Source organism: Mesitornis unicolor, unplaced genomic scaffold (genome assembly GCF_000695765.1).
Source record: "Mesitornis unicolor isolate BGI_N332 unplaced genomic scaffold, ASM69576v1 scaffold2821, whole genome shotgun sequence".
Classification (NCBI taxonomy): Eukaryota; Metazoa; Chordata; class Aves; order Mesitornithiformes; family Mesitornithidae; genus Mesitornis; species Mesitornis unicolor.
In genome coordinates, this window is record NW_010161567.1 from 1,216 (window position 1) to 22,614 (window position 21,399).

A 21,399-nucleotide genomic window follows, 5' to 3' on the forward strand; every position below is an offset into this window, starting at 1 on the left:
TTGTTAAAATATTCAAAGTCTACATATGCAAGTGTACCTCCTAGTTTTAGGAGATGTGCTCTGCCTTTCATCACATAGTCAGAGCACCTCACTGACAACCCAGACTACATGGACAATTGCACTAGAACATCTTTGTCCCAAGGGTCAAAGTAGCAACAGGGACCAAGCCAGATTTTATTGCAGATAACACATAATCCAGAGATTCGCTGACTACATTTCAAATGCAGGGAGCAAAGCCCATCTCCAGCAGTTCCCTTTGATGTAATTTATATTATAATAGCACAGGAAACAACTGTTATTACTGTGACAATCTCTCCCAAAGGAGAAAAAAAAAGCAACATGGCTATTATTTTTTATTTCCATTATTGGAACTGGGAATTTAAGAGTGTATAAACCCTTTAATAGATTCATGCATGGCTAGCCAGGTGACAGAGCTACAAAGGATAGAAGGGGAAACCAACAAGTCAGTCAGCTTCTTCTTCTTCCCAAAGGCAGGATCACTGTTTCTAAAACTTACCTCATAGATAAGGATCTAACCTGTTCACCTCTTACCATCCAGGTTTTCCACCAAAAGGGTCTTAAAGCGCTTTACAATCAGCATTTGTGGGGTCATTGCTGCCATTGCTGGGGTGGAGCCCAGAAACTGCTCAACAAGACCAAGTGAAGGACAATATCTCTAATGGCAAACAGAGCAAACAGCCCAGCACCCTATAGTTACTACTGTAGTTGCTACTAAATTTGGAATGGGCACAAAGAGTAGCAGTTTACAAGAGCCACGAGTTCTGCAGCCTTTGTAGTCCATTACCTCTACACAAAATGCAGATAAATGCAAAGTCTTTAAATGCAGGGTTTGACTCTGAGAGGGGTAGATTTGTTGGAGGGATGGATTTGCAGTGAAAGGGGGATGCAGGATACACATTTTAGTATCAGTGGGCGCTGTGTATGTATCCTGCCTTCTGCCTGTACATCTTGGAAAACAACTGCACGTCTGATGCACGCTCATTGCATGTGCACTGCACACCAGGGACTTGCTCATCGTGCACACAGGGATGCACACACTGTTCACTCATTGAGCAGTCTGGTCTGATGGGAGATGTCCCATCCCATGGCAGGGGGTTGAATTGGGTGACCTTTAAGCTCCCTTCCAACCAAAACCGCATTATGATTCTATGTAGACTCGCTGCCCACTGCACGCATGCTCATTACCTATGCTGGTCTAGGCAAAATGCATCCTTATATCTTTCCAAGATTTCCCAGTCAGAAATAAAGAAGTTTAATGAGTACAGGCACAACATTGTCCTAATGCAAAGCCAGCAGCAACGTGCTGCAACCAACCCACTGAAGTAGGCATTAATCTATTTACCAACTCCACGGGTGAACCATAAGTGCAGGGCAGCAGTGGCACTGGCACTGCTTCCCTGTGGTGGCACAGTGCTGATGAGAGGAACTGGGAGTCTTTGGGATCAGAGGTGACCCTGAGTCTGTCCAACAGATGAACTAAACTACTCCAACCCTCCTCTGTCCTCTCCTCCAGGCGTTTGCACTGCACTAGAAACTACATCCACATGCACCTGTTTGTCTCCTTCATGCTGAGAGCCGTGAGCATCTTCGTGAAGGACGCAGTCTTGTACTCTGGGTCGGCTTTGGAGGAGATGGAACGGATCTCAGAGGAAGACTTGAAATCCATTACAGAAGCACCTCCGGCAGATAAATCGCAGTTTGTGAGTATCACCAGAGTGCCAGACCCCTCCAGGCTTCATGCCTCTGCCCTCTCTGTTCAACACCTTGCCTCTTTTAGGTGTGTTTTCCATCCTACTAAGAGACAACAGGTCCCTTCCTTCCTTCACCCTCTGCAGTCTCTCCCCATCTCTTCCCATACCCTTTCCATGTCCTGGCCCAGAGGGACTGCTCAGCCCCAGAGCGAAGGAAGAGCTGTTCCCATAGCAGCCAAAGGTAAAGCCATGGCTGAGGTTTTGCTTCCCATCTACAACTACTATATTAAACAGCTCACCTGATGCCCACTGTGCTATAACATCTACGCCATCAGACTGACTGCCCGGATGTAGCAAAGCCATGATTTAATGTGTCTTGGGAGACTCTCAGCCCTGACTCCAGAGCCAGAGCAGAGGTAGTTCATGAGGAGGAAGGTCAGCAGTAGACATCTCATCTCACCATAAATTTGCACCAAACCACAGCTAGGTGCTCCTGTTGTGATTTATCACTCCCATTTCTGAAAAAAAAAAGAGACATTTTAGAGGGATTATGAGAAAGGGTAGGGTTCATCTGCAAAAAGCAGATGTCTACAAGGGAGACACCTTCACTCAACCTAGTCACTTCATGTTCCATTTATGGTCAGCTGAGTCTGTATGGTCAACACAACCAGTCGAGTCAAGGGTATGATACTCCACATCCTAAAACAAAAATTAAAGTGAGTTTGGGTGAACCAACTCCAAAAGTACTTGTACATTTTCACAGTATAGAAAGATCAGATGAAAACATCTGCATTGTCCATGTGCATGGGGTGGGATGAAGCCCATCCCCAGCTTTCAAAGTTGTCCCCACCTGCTGAAGCTGTCTGCTCTCCCTGTCATTGGTCTTGTCACATATTTCCTATGGTGGATTCTAGGTCTGATAGCTTATCCCCCACCAGTTGTTGGATGCTGCAAAGACAGAGGAGGTAGATTTTAGTATCTGAGATAAAGGGTTACCTTAAATGCACACAAAAAATCTGAGCTAGCCCAAGCATCCTAGTGGAGTGGCTTTTGCAATGTGGCAACAAACTTTCTGCCTGTGTATTCATTTGGCTTCTCAAGTCTTTCACAGCTTGTGCTACTACCAGGGACCTGGACACCAACACCCCTCATAAAATCAGCTTATATGAAGTGTCCCATTGTGATCCAAGTCCCCCCACCCCCTCATAAAATCAGCATATGTGAAGTGTCCCATTGTGATCCAAGTCCCCCCAAATAGAAATTTATTCCCTTATTTCCTTCCCAATTCAGAGATCCATTTCCTTAATTTGGTGAGTCCATAAATTTATTCCCTTATTTCCTTCCCAGTTCAGAGATCCATTTCCTTAATTTGGTGAGTCTCTGACTGGAGCACTCAGCAGACTTCAAAACACTCCCTTTTTGGAAAAAATACAAAATATTTTGCTGCATTGTTTTCTCTTTCTCCTTGGGCTGGACTCATTATAAGGAATAATTGGAATAACACATTGCCTTCTTTGAGAATTACCAATTTAATAGCATTTCCCATTCTGCTGAATTGAAAAACAAAGAAGTGTTGAAGGAGACAATTAATGTGTTTCTTCTGTTTCCAAGTGAAGTGGGAACTTTGTAATTATTGCCTGGTGCTCCCTGTGTGGGCTAGATGGAGATCTTCTGTGAGTATAAAAATTATCATTAGACCTGGATGGGAATTTTTTAATTGATCTTCCTTCTATTTTGACTCACTTTGTAAAAAAAATTGATGTATGTATGTCCATATCTATCTATCTATCTATATATATATATTTATGGATTTTGTGCCTATTCACTTTGATTGGCAAAAGATTAGCATAAGAGCCGGGCCAGAATACAAAAAACCCTCTTTTTATTTACAAGGTACATGTTATTGACATTTCCTGCAAGTCACTTTAACGGCCACAAAGCTAACTTTGCATTCCTCTCAAAGGAAAAAGCAGCACGGAGATGTGCTGCTGTGGGATGTGTTTGGTATTCATAATTTTCCCTGAGTCCTGGCACTTCCACGTTGACAAGAGATGGCATTATGTGTCCCTTTGTACTCATTAACCCCATGTGACATTATTACTTTGCAGCTTTTCTCTACTAGGGCTGAGAAATTTTGGCACAAGGGTAGCATTGCCCAGGTCTGCCAGGAGTTCAGGGGAGCATTGAGTTGCAGTCAGGGTTTTCCTCTAAAGTAAGCAAAAGGTTGGAGATCAGTGTGGAGCAAGAGTTCAGCTAATGCACCCATTTAAAGTCAGCGCGTCCTGGAAGTTTCTACTAGGTCTCTCACCTTGCAGCTCAGGTTCATTCAGAAAATGCCTTGATATTGTCTGTGAATTCCTCCAGCTTTGGTTTGCTCTTGGAAGGAAAAGATGAAACATAGCTGTCCTAAAAACCATGTGAGCCCCTCATCACAGGGGTTGGAGGAGATTAAGATCAGGTCAGCATCCCTCCACATGTGCCCTGTCCCCCTACACCTCCCAATTCACCTGCTATTGGAGACACAGTGTCAGGCTGAGGGGAAAATTTCTTCTCAACTATTTCTCTCTTCTGTTCTTGCACTGATTTTCTCCCTTGTAAAAACCCTGCAACAGAATTTTCTGATTTTTTTTTTCTTTCTTCATCTTGTTTTCCAGCACATCTTGGCAAATCCTGGCTTTATGTAGAACAAGAACTTCACACCATGTTCCTCACCTAACCGCGTCTTTCTGTGATCATTGCAGGTGGGCTGTAAAGTAGCGGTCACTTTCTTCCTCTACTTCCTGGCAACAAATTACTACTGGATTCTGGTGGAAGGGCTCTATCTCCACAGCCTCATCTTCATGGCATTTTTCTCAGAGAAGAAATATCTTTGGGGATTCACATTATTTGGCTGGGGTAAGTCATGGGCTCTCCTTATGATTTGACCTGTAAGAAGCCTGTTGGAGGTAGTCTTTGAAGCAGATAGTGCATAGGAGAAGGGACAGAAGTATCAGAGACACAGTGGCTCTTGCAAGGACAGGTTATCTCTCTTGTGAAGCCTTTATCCTTTCCAAATTGTGATATTGTGGCATTTCCAGGATCTCTGGACGGATCAGCCCAGGCACATCTTGCCATTCTTCCAGGGCAGCAGATCTGTGTACGTGACTGCTGATTTTAGAGCACCCCATGTGTCATGATTTAGGGCTGGGCTGGCCACTAAATCCTGGACAGATGCTCTCTATTAACACATCTGCACTCCCCAGAAGGGAAGAGAAAAGAGAATAAAGGAGAGAGACTTTATGGGTTGGAAAATAAAACCAACAGATTTAACGAAACAATAATGCTAATACTACAGGATAATAATGTAAATAGGTAAATAATGAAATATATACAGATATGTACAAATATATATACAAAACCAATATAAAATCCTCTCCCAACCATCCCCCCAATGACGTATACGTCACCAGAGGCTCTGCAGAGCAGGGCACTGGAAAAGTCCCAGTTCAAACCCAGCAGCAGTGGGAGCTGATGCAGGAACACAGGGCTCAGGATCAGAGACAGATGAACCAGCAGGGTTCTGCTCAGACTTCGGCCATTGCAGATATTGAGACGGAAGGAAGGGTCCAAGATGGAAGGGTCCAAGATGGAAGGGTCAAGACACTCATGATCCTCATGGGCTTTATACCGAGTATGACGTGTATGGAATGCAATACCTCATTGGTCAGTTTTGGGTCCACTCTCCCCCTGGGTAGGCACAGACATGGCACTCATGGTGAGAAAATTGGCCTTGAGATTATCACCCTCCTGGGTAGGCACAGACATGGCACCCATGGTGAGAAAATTGGCCTTGAGATTATCACTTGTAGCAGCACATATGGGAAAAACATGCTGCTAGTTTCAGCAAGTTCAGCCACTTAGAAGAGATTGAGCTGAAAAGTAAAATCACTAAATAGAAAATCAGTTCTATTTAGCTCAAACCAGGACACCGTGAGCGATCCCCATCTCTGCCAAGTGCCTCCTGCTAAGAAACAGGCGTTGGGCTGGAGAGGCAGAAAACTGCAAGAGGCTGCATCATCTGCTCTGGTTTCCTAGCTTTAAAAAGCTCTGGATGTTTCATGAGTGTTGGAGCACCAGTAGAAATTTGCAATTTGTGGGGAAGCTCCCCCCCCACCTTTTCTTTTAACTTGGTCGTCTTTTCCTCGAGTAAGGAGAAAGAGGTGGGATGTGTGTGCAGGGAGGGTGATCATTAGGGGAAGGCGTTATGGGCACACACATTTCAGATGAGAATGTGTTTTCTGTTCACTTCTGGGATCAGCTTCAGCTTGAGGGAAGTTATGGGGTGCTGGTAGGCTGAGGACAATAAAACAACTGCTCACAGTTGTCTGAAGTGTGTAGACTGTAAGGTAGAACAGGAAAGGTATTAGATGATCCTCAAGGACGTAAGTAAGAATAACGGGGTGTAGGTGTACAAAGGAACTCACAGCAGGAAAAACCTGTTCAGAGGTGTCTAAACTGTAAAGCACAGGATCACTTTCCAGTTTCCAGGTCCAAAATACACCTGGCCACATCCTGACTATGGATTTTAGGACAAGATTCATGTGTGTATCACACCATCCCCACTCCAGCACATGATTTCTTCTGGAAGAAAATCTGTGTCTCTAATAGTGGAGCTCTGAGCAAGCCTTACAACGCAGACCCAAGCTTATGGAGAATTTGTGGGGTTTTGGGGTGGTTTTTTGCTTTTTGAGAGCTAGCAGGGGTTTTGGTAGTTCAGCGCAGTCTGGCTTTCCTTCTTCCCCACTATGATTGTGGGGCAGAAAGGATCCACAAGCTCCTTGCAAACCTCATATAGGTCAGAAAGTGCTGGTGCTGCCATATGATAAAGATGGGAGCTCTACATATGAGCTCCAAAATGGGCATCGGTCTCTCAGGCAAAGTCTAGTCCCAGCCAGCTGGAAGGTTTTGGGGAAAACAAATAAATGAAGAGAGATACTTTGGGGACAGGGTATTTCTTACCTCAGCTGCTGTGAGACAGAGAGGACTTTAGTTGTCACCTCTTTTTTAAAACAAATTAACAAAAAAAAATCCCCAAACCAACCAAGCAAAAAAAACCCACCAAAACGCACCCTCTCCCAAACCTTCAAGCTATGTAAAATTTGCATTTCAGGAAATAGCCTTAAATGTACAGAGCAGACTTAAAGAAGCAATTCCCCAGAGCAAACTCTGGAAAAGTTGAAAAATAATGCCATATGTTTAACAAGAAAAACCAACTCGGTGCTGCTCGTAACGCAGCCAAAAGAAAACAGTCTCACAGGCATGGGTTCCTCTCATTAATTCTTCCAACCGCTGCCAGAGTATAATCATTTTATCAGAGCGACCACAAAGCTGAAGTCACACCTGTCACAACACCGATCATCTACGCGCTTCCAAAAGTTTGAGGCTGCTCAATTTAAATTCCTCTGGAATGAGAACATAGGATCCCTCCAGTTGCATTTGTTTTTGCTTTGTTTTGATTAGCATGATAATGTACACACACATACCCGCACAGACGTATTGCTTTGATAGCTTTTGGGCACTGGAAAGGGCAACCCAATCCAAGACCCACTGGAGACAGTGGAAAAACTCCAGTTCCCTGCAGTGGGCACTGGGATCTTGCCCATACCACAGCAACGAACGACAGGGAATCAGTGATAAATAATTATGACATTCCACATAGGTACAGAAAAGACAAGTTTGCCCCAAAAAGCTGCATTTTTTTTTCCCTGCTTGTGTAACAATAAACAGCAGTGCATTTATCCTGCCTGGAAATTTCCAAGTTGGGGGTATGGAGCAAAAATCACCCTACATCTTATTACCAGACTACTGAGGAAATCAGAACATATAGTTACTCTTTGATGGCAGACCCAAAGATCCACATCCTCCGTCAAAGTCCGCAGTGCCCTTCTTGCAAGGGAGACACTGACGACAGAAGGGAACTCATTCCTTGCCAGCACCCAACAAAAATAAATAAATAATGATATTATGGGCAACAATAAATTCCCCAGCAGACTTCAAGTTCCCTGCAGCTGTTTTATGAAGGAAGTCTGAGAAGCATGACCAATAACTAGAAAACCCAAGCCTGATTCCATTGGCATTTTTCCTTCACACCACATTAATTCCCCTCTCCCAGTGCGGGCTGGATTGCACTGGCTTTCAGCTATGGTGCAAATGAGGACTGGAGGGAGACCTGGAAATGACAAATAGATCAATGTGTTACTGTTAGAGGTTAGATGAGGCTTTGAGCAGACTGGTCTAGTGGAAAGTGTCACTGCCCATGTCAGGGAGTTGGATTGGATGAGCTTTAAGGTCCCTTCCAACCCAAACCATTCAATGATTCAATGAAACTCATTTTTCCAACTGCTAGGAGACATGTACACAAGAAAAGAGATAGAGAAGAGCAGAGGGTTAGGGTGGCCACCAGACTTTGCCCAGCTTGAGGTTTGCACATTTTAGGAGATACCTGACTTTATAGCACCTGCATTGTACACACTGTGTGTAGTGACTGGAAATGCACAGCGCATACAATGTGGATTCTGTAGAAGTCACTCACAGCACCACTGCCCGGTGGGGTTCATCCTGCGTCACACCAGTTGTGCACATGGGGTACACACGTGAAAGGGGCAGGATATATGTGCATCCATCCATGCCTGCATCTGTCTGTGCTCAGAGCCATCCAGGAGATCACAGGTGTTTTGGAGACTCAGTTTCCTTTCCTTGGTGGGTTGGCCAGACACCAGAAAGGCATAGATCTGCTTGAGCCAGTCTGGAGGAGCAACACAAAGATGATAAAGGGCTGGAGCAGCTTTGCTATGGGGCCAGGCTGAGAGAGTTGGGGTTGTTCAGCCTGGAGAAGAGAAGGCTGCGGGGAGACCTTAGAGCACCTTCCAGGACCTGAAGGGTTCAGGAAAGCTGGGGAGGGACTTTTGAGAAGGGCTGGAGTGATGGGAGCAGGGGTGATGGCTTGAAACTGAAAGAGGGGAGATTAAGCAGAAATTGTTGAGTGTGAGGGTGGTGAGGCCCTGGCCCAGGTTGGCCAGAGAAGCTGTGGGTGCCCCCTCCCTGGCAGTGTTCAAGGCCAGGTTGGCCGGGGCTTGGAGCAGCCTGGGCTGGTGGAGGTGTCCCTGCCCATGGCAGGGGGTGGGCTGGGGGGGGGTTTAAAGTCCCTTCAAACCCAAATCAGTCTGGTATTATATGATGCACTTCTGTCTTCCCTGAAAGCGGAGACACCAAAAATTCAGCTGCCACCCTCTGAAAATAAAAGAGATTCTGGAGGCAAAGCTAAGCCTGCTGACTGCAAGTTTAGACTAGTTTACCAGAGTGGGAAGATTGAACTCTAGAAACTACCTCACAGCCCAGACCCTGCATGTTACATTGACTTAGAGAGAATCTAAAAATGGGGCAGAGGAAAGGGAGGGGTAGGGTTCATACCACTTTTTGTAAATTTAAGAACATTTATGACTGTTCACATTGCAAAAAAACTAACGACGTAAGAGATGCAGAAAGACAAATGTAGCAATAAAACTGGTGCCAGGAATTCACTATGTGTATGTTTTGCAGAAAATGTCAAGGACCCTTTTCCTAAGCTTGCCTGAACGGAGTGAGGGAGCAGTGCTCAGGGCACAATAAATCCACACATAGGAATTTTTTTTAGGTATAATTATTTTCTCCTGTATATTTTATTGTTGCTAGGAACACTGAACACAGCATGGGATTAGTATGAATAGGAACAGTGTCTTTTCTGAAGTACAGGACAGGCTTGGAAGGAATGAGTACATGTCAAATGCATCTAAACTTCTGAATCAATCCATCTTTCAAGATTAGACCTTCACAATAGTGGTTGAACATCCACCACCTCCGAGGCAGGCAGCAAGCATCTAAACCTCGCAACATGGCCAGTTTCTCAGTTGATGGAAACTGGAATATCACCAGTGATATCAGCAAAATTATATGCATTTAAGCCTTTGATAGCTCAGCCAGTCACCTGGAGCACGCACGTATTTTTCATAGATAAGTTATTTGCAGTGAGGAGGAAATAGATGGGTCTTGTTACAATAAATCATCACCTTCCCCAAGCCTTCAGCCTCAACACGCTCACAGTTCCCAGTGCAATAGGTTAAGTATTTTCTTTCCAACACAGGGGATTGTAAAGCAGGGTGCATTCCTTATAAATGTATCTTTGTAGGCTGTGCTGGTCCTCAGTGAGGCTCTGTGTTTAATTATTTATGCTTTCTTATATTACCATGGCATTTAAAGGTTCCAACCAAGATAACGGCCCCGTTGTCCGTGTATGTATGAGACAGGCGTCCCTGCTCCACACCCCAGCTCAGGAAAGCGCCCGTGGTCAGGAAAGCCTTTAAGCACTCTAATGAGGCTTAAGTGCATGCTGAAAGTTAAGCGTGTGCTTATGCATGCCGAGCCCCAATAAGCTTAGACTGTGAACAGCATATTTACAGTCATCGGTGATAAATGTCGCCTTTATTTATTTTTTAATTTTTTCTTTTCACCTGAAAGGGACTGTTCTTCTTGAATTTGTGGAAGCTACTGTGGATTTGATCCTGCCTTTTAAGGGAAGCCAGTAGGGGACTCAGTTGTACAAACAAAGCAGAGCTGGACCCTAAAAAGAAAAAATAAATAGAAAATTGCATTTGAATATTGGTGATTCTTTTACTTTTCACAAGAGGAAGATGATGCCCAGTGTAACTGTGCTGAAATAAGGATGGTTCATCTGGAAGTGAACCTTTGGCTAGAGTATTTTGCAAGCCTAAATTACCCTAAATTCTAGCATTTATCAGCTTCATACAGCAAGTCTCTCATGCTTAAAGAGCATCTAATATGTGTTTGGAGATACGATTTGAGCCTGAATCCAGGTCAGGGGAAGGGAACAAATGTCTAGGGAAAGTTGTGTTGCAGGAAACCCTCTTCTGCTTCAAACCAAATCAGTTGGCTAGGGCAGGTATCAGTGACTCAGGTTCTAGCACCAGCTCTATCTCTCTAAAGCAGTGCTAAAGGACAGGCACAAGAACTTGATGATTTATCCTGCCAAGTCCGTGACCCATCCCAGGCCCAAACCTGAACATTTCCCAAGTATAAACCAGGAGGTATCTTAAGCCTGAGTCACTTCCAGTCAGCAATTTTGGGAAGGCAAGCCTCTCCAGTTTGGTAGCCAGGAGAGTTCAGTAGATTGGACATGACATTTGTTTTTCCAGAAAATGCTCCCTGCCACTGTTTGGTTTGCCATTTGGACAACAGAAGAGACATGAGACCAAGATCAGGCTTTTCTAGTCCAAATTACTCTTGAATATTTAAAATCTCCTTCTTCTGCTCTCCTCTAGCCTGCTCCATTTGGGTTTATGGTCATGGAGCCCACAAGTACCCCTACTCACCCCATTCAACCTGTGCTTTTTTGCAGGACTCCCTGCTGTAATTGTTACAGCATGGGCCAGCGTGAGAGCCACTCTAGCCGACACAGAGTAAGTCACAATGGATTTTCTTTCCTCCCTTTTATGTGTGATGCTTTCATGGGGCTTTTGGGCAATCAAAAGTAAAAAAAGGGACCAAGCAAAGCCAGAAATTATTTCTACTATGAAGTTAGTAAACGTTTTTGAGGGTTTTTTTGAAAGGGGGTGGCAGGAAAGTACAAGGTGGGTACAACTTTCTTGGTTTTCCTTTAATTTTATGGAATTTGATAAATGTGAACACATGGAGCTGTTATCTCTGTCTCACAGCTAGGCAGGGACAGGACAGGGGTCTTTAAAATCCTGAATGGATGAAGTTGGGAGACAGCGGGTTCAACACAGTCAAAGGAGATGGTTTGGCACTGATGAGGTGGTGAAGCTGTAACTCCTCCCTGCAGGAGGTGTGGGTCCTTAGTTGTAAAAAGCATTTGCACAAATTCATGGAAGATAAATTCCTCCAGATGTATTAAATATTCAGTAACGTTCTGGTTGAACTGCAGATTGTTGGAAGAATATTCTAGAAAAATATCGCTACCTGTTTGCCTGTTCCACATTAAATATCGGCTTTTGACTACTGTCAGAAACAAGATATGGATCAGCTGCTCCTTTGGTTCAACGCATGCACCCTCATAGCCTCACATTCTTACAGTACTCTGAATGAAGGATCTGCAGCATGCAATCATCAAACTCCAATATAATCACTTTTTTGCCCCCCCCAAAAGAAACACACAGTCTTGACCACACAATGGGTTTCATCCAGCAGAATTGTAGGGGTCCACAGGCAACTTTTCAAATGGCTTTATATGGGAGGAGACTGCTTTTTGAACAGGATTTCAGCTCCAGGCTTGGATGTATGGAGTAGCACAGCCGCTGAAGTGTGTGACGCATCCACGTTGGCACAGGCTCACCCTCGTAGAGCCGTTCAGTCAGCACTGGTGGTTTCTCTGCCCCTGCCTCTCGCTTTCCTTGAATGGCTGCCTGGGCAGCACTTGGCCCGTGAAATGAAAACTGCAGCTGCCATGTGAGGGCTGTCTGGCTCAGATAAAGAAAAGCCTGTGGCACTCTTCTCTCCGTGGTTGGAGAGAATTCAGAGTAATTAATACTGAGCAACCTTATTCAATGGCTGCTGGAAATGCCTGGAAGGAAATAGTGTTCAACCCCTTATTGGCAGACAGAGGACCGTAGCTCAACATCCATGCCACCAACAGCTTGTTCTTCCCATCTTCACTTGGATAAGGGCTGAAGATGGAAAAAGGATAAAGACTTTTGTGGGGCATGGAGGAGTCTTGCTGCAAGAGCAGGGCAGAAGGAAGCACAGGATCTGAATGTAGAATCACAGTATTTTCCCCATTGCCATGTCTTCAGACAGGACCTGCCTCCATGCTAAATTGTGTGGGCTTAATCTGTGGGTTTAATCCGTGGGTTTAATTCAAGGGGTAGTATTAGGCCACTTCAGCCTGTCTTGATTTCATAAAAGCTGAATTACTTCTAGTGTAGATTTTTCTGGTAAGGAGGTGAGGAAGAAGTGGAAAAGTGTCAGTTTCTACCCAGAAGGGACAAGTCTTGACTTGTAGAGTATTTCTACCATCTGGAGAGCATAACTTTAAATGTGTTTAATACTATTTTCAGTTTGTAATTGTATAACAGGAGGAAAAGAACTATTTTGAAGTGATGCTGACTGAAGGCAGGGTCTTCCACCACACAAGGCTTTGGAGGAACTCATCCTTACAGGGTGGATTTCTCCAACACAACACTTAAGTCTGTTGCTCTTTGTAGCCAATGATTTCCTGACAGGATGTCAATCTCTTTTCAGGTGTTGGGATTTGAGTGCTGGCAATTTAAAATGGATTATTCAGGTGCCCATCCTGGCAGCTATCGTGGTGAGTACTGGCTGATTGCAAGGGGTGGGAGACAGTTAACTTTGGTCGGTGCAGGCTTAGTGTGAAAAGTTGAGCCAGGATGCCCTGATCTAATCACCCTGTTAACCCAGCTCCTGCCTTAGTAGTGTGGAATCTCTGTATATCCACTTTAAGGGCCTTATATTTGACCTGCCTGTAAGTTTGATAGTTGCACATAGCAAAGAGATTGAGCAACTTCAGGTTTTGCTTAGCAGAGAAAAATGACATGGAGTAAGACCCCTTAATCATTAATGAAACAAACATTCGAGCCACTATTTCCAACTCACATGATACTGGAAACCCTCTGGGATCATAACACATTCTCACCAGCTATCTCCAGTGCGAAGAACTGGTATTTGGGTTCCATAGTTGGACCATACATTTTCCCTTCATGTGCTGCAGTGTCATCAAATTGTTTCAGACTCATCTTTCTGAACTGATAATAGCTTGTGGTACGTCAGAGGAGGGGATGAAAGTTAAACCATCCCAGCTATGATCAGCCATGATGTTAGTCATTGGCAGAAGATAACTTCAGCCCCCACCCAGGAGCCACAGAAAGGACATAGGCGATATTATCCAGACACAGGACTTAGCTCTTACAATCTAGAGAGGTCATTATAAGATGTGATTACCTGCACAATGGGAATTCATTGGGTGGTTATGTGTTTGCTTGGGCAGGATCCTAATTAGCTTGAGAACCTCCTTTAGCAGTTTTCATTAATTACTCTCTTTCCTCCTTGTGTCTTTCTCTATGCTTCTCCATTACTACATCTTCCAACGATTAGATGAGTGCATGCAGAAGAGTTTATCCAATCCCACCCATCCTAGTCCCACTTTCCGTTCATCCACGACTAGCTAAGTGAACTCAATAAGAATCTCTCTATAGTATTCAGGAGGTGTTATGTCAGGCTCTATATACTACCTTCTGACTCACAAATCAGGAGGCCTTGGAAGATGATCAGTGTGGGTGAGAAGAAAATAAGACCATCTGCATATAAACAGCAGGAAAGTTTCTGAGGTGAATATGCTCATATGTGTAATTAGGTGAGCTGTTTTGGACTTAGAGGGTTTTTTTCTTCATCAGAATTCCCTTTTGGTGGAAATTCTCCACCTGGCTCTAGCGATTAGTTCTGCACCTTGGAAGAAACGAATCACAAAGCCCACATCGTGGTCATTGGAAACCAAATAGTAGGATGGAGAAGAAAGTTCAGATAGTTCAACTAGATGAATGCCAGCAACCCCATTGCATTTAATTTAAAGCCCAATTAGCAGAGGAGAAAGAGCTCAATTGAGGCTCATCCTTGTAAAAATAATGTTTCTCCATGAGGCTCTGCTGTGCTTGTACCCTGGCTATTTGCGAATGCAGCTATTTATCATGCAAAAATATTCTGTGGGTTGTTTCTGTTTAATTTCTGTGGGTTCATATTGTTCACTTGGCTGCCTTTTCAATTCCCACACTGGCTGGTCATATGTTGCTGGACTAAGTTATGCATTTTCTGGATGTACTTGCAGGGAATTTGGAGACTGAGGGGCTTAAAATCCCTTTGCTCTCCTGCTAACTTTGATATTACTCAGTTGTCTGGATTTCTTTTAAAACTCAGCACATGTTTCAGGAAGTCAGAGGAGTTTCCCTCCTGACCATGATAAGGTTGGATATCTTCAATTTAGCCCAAAAATGCAGGGCAAGACCCCACTTTTGAGCCTTTGAAGCTAGAAAAGCTCTCATGAGAAACAAAGCCTGCCTTTTTTTTCCCTTTCAGATTGGTTTTCAATGAAAATGAGTTATATGCCCCCAGGTTGTGTGCTTCTCTGCCTGTTGGTCTATCCATCCTTCCCTTAAAACTGTTGTGCCAATCAGTAAATTCCAACCAAATGCAACCGAGGGAATGGGGTTGCATGGATGTTAAATTCCCACAAACCTCATGAAAACAGTCAAAGAGATACAGGAGAGAAATTCTACTAACTCCCCTTCAAGGAAAAGGGTGTAGTATGACCTTACCCCTTTTTAACACAGAAGAGAGCTGTTCAAAATGAACTTGCACCTCGTTAAAGGAGAAGGAATCCAACCACAGAAGACAAAGCCATAGCAAACCATGCCGTGTTCGTTCAGTGGCTCAGGGAACTACTTGTTTTAACAGTGAGGATAATTAACCGTTGGAACAACTTACCAATGGTTGTGGTAGGATCTCCGTCATGGAAACACTGAAACCCAGATCTGCTATAGCTCAAACAGAAATGAATACAAGGAGGTCTTATAGGCTGTGTTTTGCAGGAGATCAAACTAGATGTTCACAATGGACCCTTCTGGCATAAAACTATGAGTCCCTGTGCAGCACGGTAGTTTCCGTGAAATGCTGCTATACTGGCATCTGAGAAGTCAAATGACTGTTGCAAGTCTCTAGAGAAACCCATAGACACCAGCACTAACCCAGTAACATGGATCTGCCCAGTGCAGATGGTTACACAGTGATTCTGCTTGTGCCCTTGAGCATGTCCCTGTAGGATTAGATTAGCTTGGTTGAGCAGCTGGCCACAAGATGGGTTCATAGATGTGGCTTCCTGTAGAGAAATCAGTTATTCATTACTGTTCTTATCTGGTCCATACTAAACACTCCTCCAGAGGAAGTACACATGCAACAGAGGTTTCACAGTTATATTGACCTTTCACATTCTTGATCTGTCATCTCTGGTTAGGTTGACTCCTGTCTTCATCATGGCACAGTTTGCTTGCCCTTATTTCCTTTTGCACATATAAATATGGAAAGGCATCCTACTAATGCTTTGCGACAAATATAACCTAATTTTGCTCTGCTCCCTCAACCCCAAACTAGGTTTGAGAGGTCTATGAGACCATGAAAATGGCTCATATCACTGTATGGAGTTTAAAAAGATGATGTGACAAATACTGAGAGTTGCCTGTAGCCCATACCTTAAAATGCCTGGTAAGCACGGCCTTATATATTGATATCATACCCAGTTATCAGGTGCCTGCTAGGCTGGTTAGCTAAGATATAGGTGTTTACATCACTTTGTCAGAGAAAGACATTCCCTTTGGTCTCTCAACCATTCAGGTTAAACACAGCTGACCAGATCACAATAAACACTGGGTCTTTCCTATGAGGCTCACCGCTTCCACAGGATAATCTGTTCCAGGAGGACCTTCATACACAGCACGACCAGGTCACCATGTGCCACTGCCCCATCTTGGGGAACGCATTGATTAAACAACCATGGGTTGGATGGGACCTTAAATATCTGGTTCCACTCCCCCTGCCATGGGCAGGGATGCCTCCCACAGTTATCTGGATCTTTTTTAACAGTCGTACCTTCTTTGTTGTATTTTTTCCCCACCTCTTCCAGGTAAATTTTATTCTTTTTATCAACATTATCAGAGTCCTAGCAACCAAGCTACGAGAGACGAATGCAGGGAGGTGTGACTCAAGACAACAGTACAGGTGAGTCACATACCCTCTTAACTTTTTGGAAGATGACAAAGTCCCTATTCCACCTCCTTAACTACAGGGGGAGCAAAGGGTGACTAGTTCATGGTGCCTACACTGTAGACACCTAAAATAAGGTGAGAACGCCATCTTCCAAGTCTGATAATGCAGAATGAATCTGTAGCAGTTTAAACATTTCCTAAACCTTTCAAAACTAACCTGAAGGACCGGCCTCATAGGTTAAAGAGGGGAATTCAGTCTCTTCAGCCAGTTTGGAAATAACTGTGCTGGCTTTGAACCAAGAGCGCAAAAACAAAAGCATTGCTTATGCTGTTGAAGCCCTTAAAACTTGTACCAATTTATTTATTTCTATTTATTTCCCTCCTGTGTTTTGTAAAATGTGGACTATTTGTTCAATCTGCCCTTCAGCGGGTGTTTCAGTGCTTTTGCTGAAATAAAAATATATTTCTGACTCTTTGCTGGAAATTTGGCCTTTCCTTGTTTGTTTTGTTTTCCTTTGTTCTGCCAGCACCTCTCTCTTGATAATTTAGGATATTCGTAGCATGGTCAAAACTGGAGAGAAAAAGCAAATTGATGAAACACCTCGGCTGCTTGAGAGCTCCTGAGGCTTCTCATAATCTTATGAGTTGGACTGACCAGTGTGACACATGCAGAGGGGGGAGAGTAGCAGGATTTGGGCTGCAAACCATGAGCTCATTGCTACCACCTCACTCTCCAAACTCAAGATGTTTCATTTGAAGTAGGAATGAGATTTGGCAGGAAAACACCTCTCCATTTTACTCTGCTGCCCTGTCAGGGCTCTGATTTATCTATTTGTTTATGTCTCCCTGGCTGAAGCTTGCTATTAATTATGGTTTGGATGAGGCCTTCTTCTTTTAATGTGCTAAATTCCCTCAGTGGTTTCCAGTTGCTGGACAGAGAAGGTACCAAGTCTTTCTGGTAGTGATGTCTGCCCTTCTCAATAATTACCTACACTTGATGACTTGCTCCAACTCTTGGCAGAAGGTTTAATCCTCCAATTAGCATCACTTCCAGGCAAAGCTGGTTCCCTCAGGAGCAAACCCAGCCAAGTACTCGGTGTTGTATTGTACCTCCCTCCAGTCCCCAACATTGGCCCTATGCTGGGATGGGGCTGCTTCTCCAAATAGGTGCTTTCCAGGTGATAATGCAGTCCAAAGCACCTCTTAAGAGTCTTCACCTCCTGCTCACCCCATAGTGCACTGTCCTCTTCCCATCCATATCTAGAACAATCCTGCTCTTGGATGCACTTCCCTCTCCACCAACCCTGCTCATTGCACAGGAGGCACTAACCCAGGGTGGACCTTCGTGTCTTGCCTCAATAAGCAGGCAGAATCGCAGAATCACGGGATGTTTGAGGTTGGAAGAGAGCTCTGGAGGTCACCCAGTCCAGCCTCCTGTGCTCAAGCTACTGCAGGTTGTATAGGACCACGTCCAGTCATTGTAAGCTGAACTAGAACCATCCTTCAGGGACAAGGGGATTTAGTGCCTGTCAGAGACTGAGGGCTGGAAGCAGCACCTCACATTTCACAGTGTCTTAATTTCCAGCATCACATGGGGACGCGCATGTGGAGAGGGTTAGACTAGCACATCAAGACATGCTGGAGCAGGGACCACATTGTGCCACATGACATAAGACAATCCTAGAGCAGTTTGGCTTGGAAGGAACCTTAAAGCTCCCCAGTCCAACTCCCATGTGCAGGGACACCTCCACCAGCCCAGGCTGCTCCAACCCTGTCCAACCTGGCCCTGGGCACTGCCAGGGAGGGGGCACCCACAGCTTCTCTGGGCGACCTCAGCCAGGGCCTCACCACCTTCATCATAAAAAATGTATTCCTTATACCTAATCTAAATCTACCCTCTTTCAGATTAAAACCATTACTGCTTGAAGCAGCAGTTTAAAATTGCAGGTGGACACAGTGCCTGGGTAATTGTAAGAAAGCCAAGGGGGCATGTGAGCAAGAAAGAAATTACGTACAACTTGAGTCCAAGGTATGAGGTAGACGAAGTATCTGGCTGGGAGGTCCATTCCATCCACTAATTTCCTCTGTGTCTTCCTCTTTCCTTATTGCTGCAGGAAGCTGCTGAAATCTACCCTTGTCCTTATGCCTCTGTTTGGCGTTCACTATATTGTTTTCATGGCTATGCCATACACAGACGTGTCAGGGATTCTTTGGCAAGTTCAAATGCACTATGAAATGCTGTTCAACTCTTTCCAGGTATTGTAACTGTTAAACTATGAGGGCAAACTATGAGAATTTCAATGGGGAGAGGAGGGAAATGAGAGTGCAAGGTGTTGGCTTTGGAAGTGAGCTTGTTTTTACAATGCGCCAGATTTCATTCACAAGATGATTTGACAATATTTTATCATCAAGTATGTTTTATATTTGCAAAACACAACATATAAAGGCTCAGTGTGTCTTACAAAAAAAATGTTCCTGTTGAAAGATAACTTGCCCCACAAAATAAATCCCTTTAGATCCAGGTTAGATGCAAGCTGGTAGAGATCCACAGACACATGTTTTTTCACGTTAGCTTCCAATTTGCTTGTCCTAAGCTGTCTTTCAGTCCTGTGAATGGATTTCTCAGTTCTAGGTTTGGGCAAAAAGCAGGTTCAGTTACAGGTCTGGTCTGATATAAGACACAGCAGGAAGAATATGCAACTTTCTACAAGCAGAGCAGTGTTTGGCAGTCACTGCACACCCTTCCCTGAGAGATTAACTTCTCCCTATCGTCATGGTTGACCAGCGTGGATGATGAAAGGTGGACAGCGGCTCTGGCCAGATGACAGTTTAGATAAACTGTAAGGGAAACAGGGACTAAGCTTGCATTCATGTGCTTCCACAATTCCTGCAGAGTGCAGATGGGATAAAATAGTGGGTGGCCTCAGCAAAGCCTGGGTAAACTGTTGGCCAACAAAAAGGTGTGGATGGTTTGCTCACATCTGAATTCCTTCGCTGATCCCACTCAACCAGTTCTGCCCCATACATGGGCTCCTCCACGTTCAGCCAGAGCTAGAAAAGTCCCATCAGGACCATCTTCCACCCTCCCATCCTGCAGCAGGATCAGCCACATGGAAATTGTTATCCAATAAGTTGGGAAACAGTTCCAGTGAGGGAGAACCCACCACCTTCCCAGACACCTATCACCATCTCAGAACCTTTGCAAAAATATCTTGGGGTGAAAATAGAACTTAATAGGTCTAAACCATGACTACTAGTGTATCTACTTTGGCAATTATCTACAGGGAAATGTCTATGTTTATCTGTCTCTCATGCGCTACTGAATAATGCAAGGTTTCTTACACATATTATATACATGTTATGAATGTCATTGATTTCAGAGGAACATAGGGACACCATTAATATGTTGTTGCTTCTTTCTTCTAGGGATTTTTTGTTGCCATCATATACTGTTTTTGCAATGGAGAGGTAAGTCAACAGCTTCTTAATTATTTCCCACCATTATCAGGTTAGTTCCACACACAGGTGTGGATTGATAGAGTAGCTGCCTAACCAGCAATTTGTTTTGATTGTCCAGGCTTTTTCGACCTTTTTTTCTATTTCCAGAGTGATATGCTTTAATGTCTTTGTTTCCATTAGTTCCCTCTATGGCTGCAAACTAAGAAACTAGATGGTCAGTGGTTTCACATGGAGAAATAACTGAGTTAAGGCCCAGAATAAGGCTGGTTTGGGCTAATTTTATGGATTTTAAAGGGAAATGCAACTGCAAACATGCTGTTTATGTTATACAGCATAAAACCAAGATGAAATCTATACCATAAGGAGAATTGATCTCATCTTAACTTTAATCATCTAAAAGTGGGATGTTCAGTCTACAGTAGCCACGTAAAGTAGCCATTTCCTTTCTATAGGAAATTTCTAGTGACTCAGGCACCTCTGAAGGTGTTTCATCCCACTTATGCTTGACACTCATGGTATATTGAGAGGACTCTCTCTTTGATGTGTTGTTCACCAGCTATTAATCTTGAGAAACAGATAACCTACATTTGCAGTTAGATGTTTTCAGACATTCAAGTTCCCCAGTGTCAAATATTTCATCTGGAAAGGGCAGATTCAATGTGAAGTTGTTATTCCTTCCAATTTCACTCCGCAGAGTTTCTCATCCATTCTGTCTGTGGATATTACCTCCTCCTGATACTCTTTGCCCTCTTCCACTCATGTTTTGTTTTTTTTTTCCCTTGTGTCTCAGGTCCAAGCAGAAATAAAGAAGTCATGGAGCAGGTGGACATTAGCACTTGACTTTAAAAGGAAAGCACGAAGTGGGAGCACAACCTACAGTTATGGACCAATGGTTTCCCACACCAGCATCACAAATGTAGCCACAAGAGGAGCACTTGCCCTCCATCTCAATACGAGACTTATACCAGGGACCCTCAATGGACACCGGAATTTGCCAGGTTATGTAAAAAATGGCTCAATTTCTGAAAACTCCATGCCTTCTTCTGGACCAGAGCAGTACAACAAAGATGAGGAGTACCTGAATGGCTCTGGGCTTTACGATGGAGACAGACCTACAGTACTTGTTGAAGAAGAAAGAGAGACAGTGATGTAAAGAGAGGAGTAGGGGGAAAAAAAAAGAAGCAAAAGGATGAAAAAGGTTCCTGGAGAGCATTTAGTGGGCAAAAGAATATCAGGCCACGCATCAGATGCCAAGGGTTTCCATACAGTTTCTCTGTTCTGTGGAACGAGAGGTTAAGTTATATGGGAAAAAAAAGTGAGCCACCCATGTGGCCAGCTGTCGATCACATACATATACTCGGTGATCTACGTCTCCCTGGTGTTAATGGAGGCAGGGCTCTCCAGACCTACCT

At 44.1% G+C, this 21,399-nt stretch overlaps 1 protein-coding gene across 1 annotated transcript; it reads left to right on the plus strand.

Moving 5' to 3' along the window:
* Positions 1-1,517: 1,517 nt before the first annotated feature.
* LOC104547575 (parathyroid hormone/parathyroid hormone-related peptide receptor-like) lies at positions 1,518-21,293 on the plus strand (the record flags this gene model as incomplete). Its single annotated transcript, XM_010193346.1, has 8 exons — positions 1,518-1,721; positions 4,454-4,607; positions 11,143-11,203; positions 13,002-13,068; positions 16,447-16,541; positions 18,643-18,784; positions 19,955-19,996; positions 20,778-21,293. Coding segments are annotated over 8 exons (1,128 nt in total), but the record flags the coding sequence as incomplete, so codon positions are not given.
* Between the last annotated feature and the right edge of the window lie 106 nt (positions 21,294-21,399).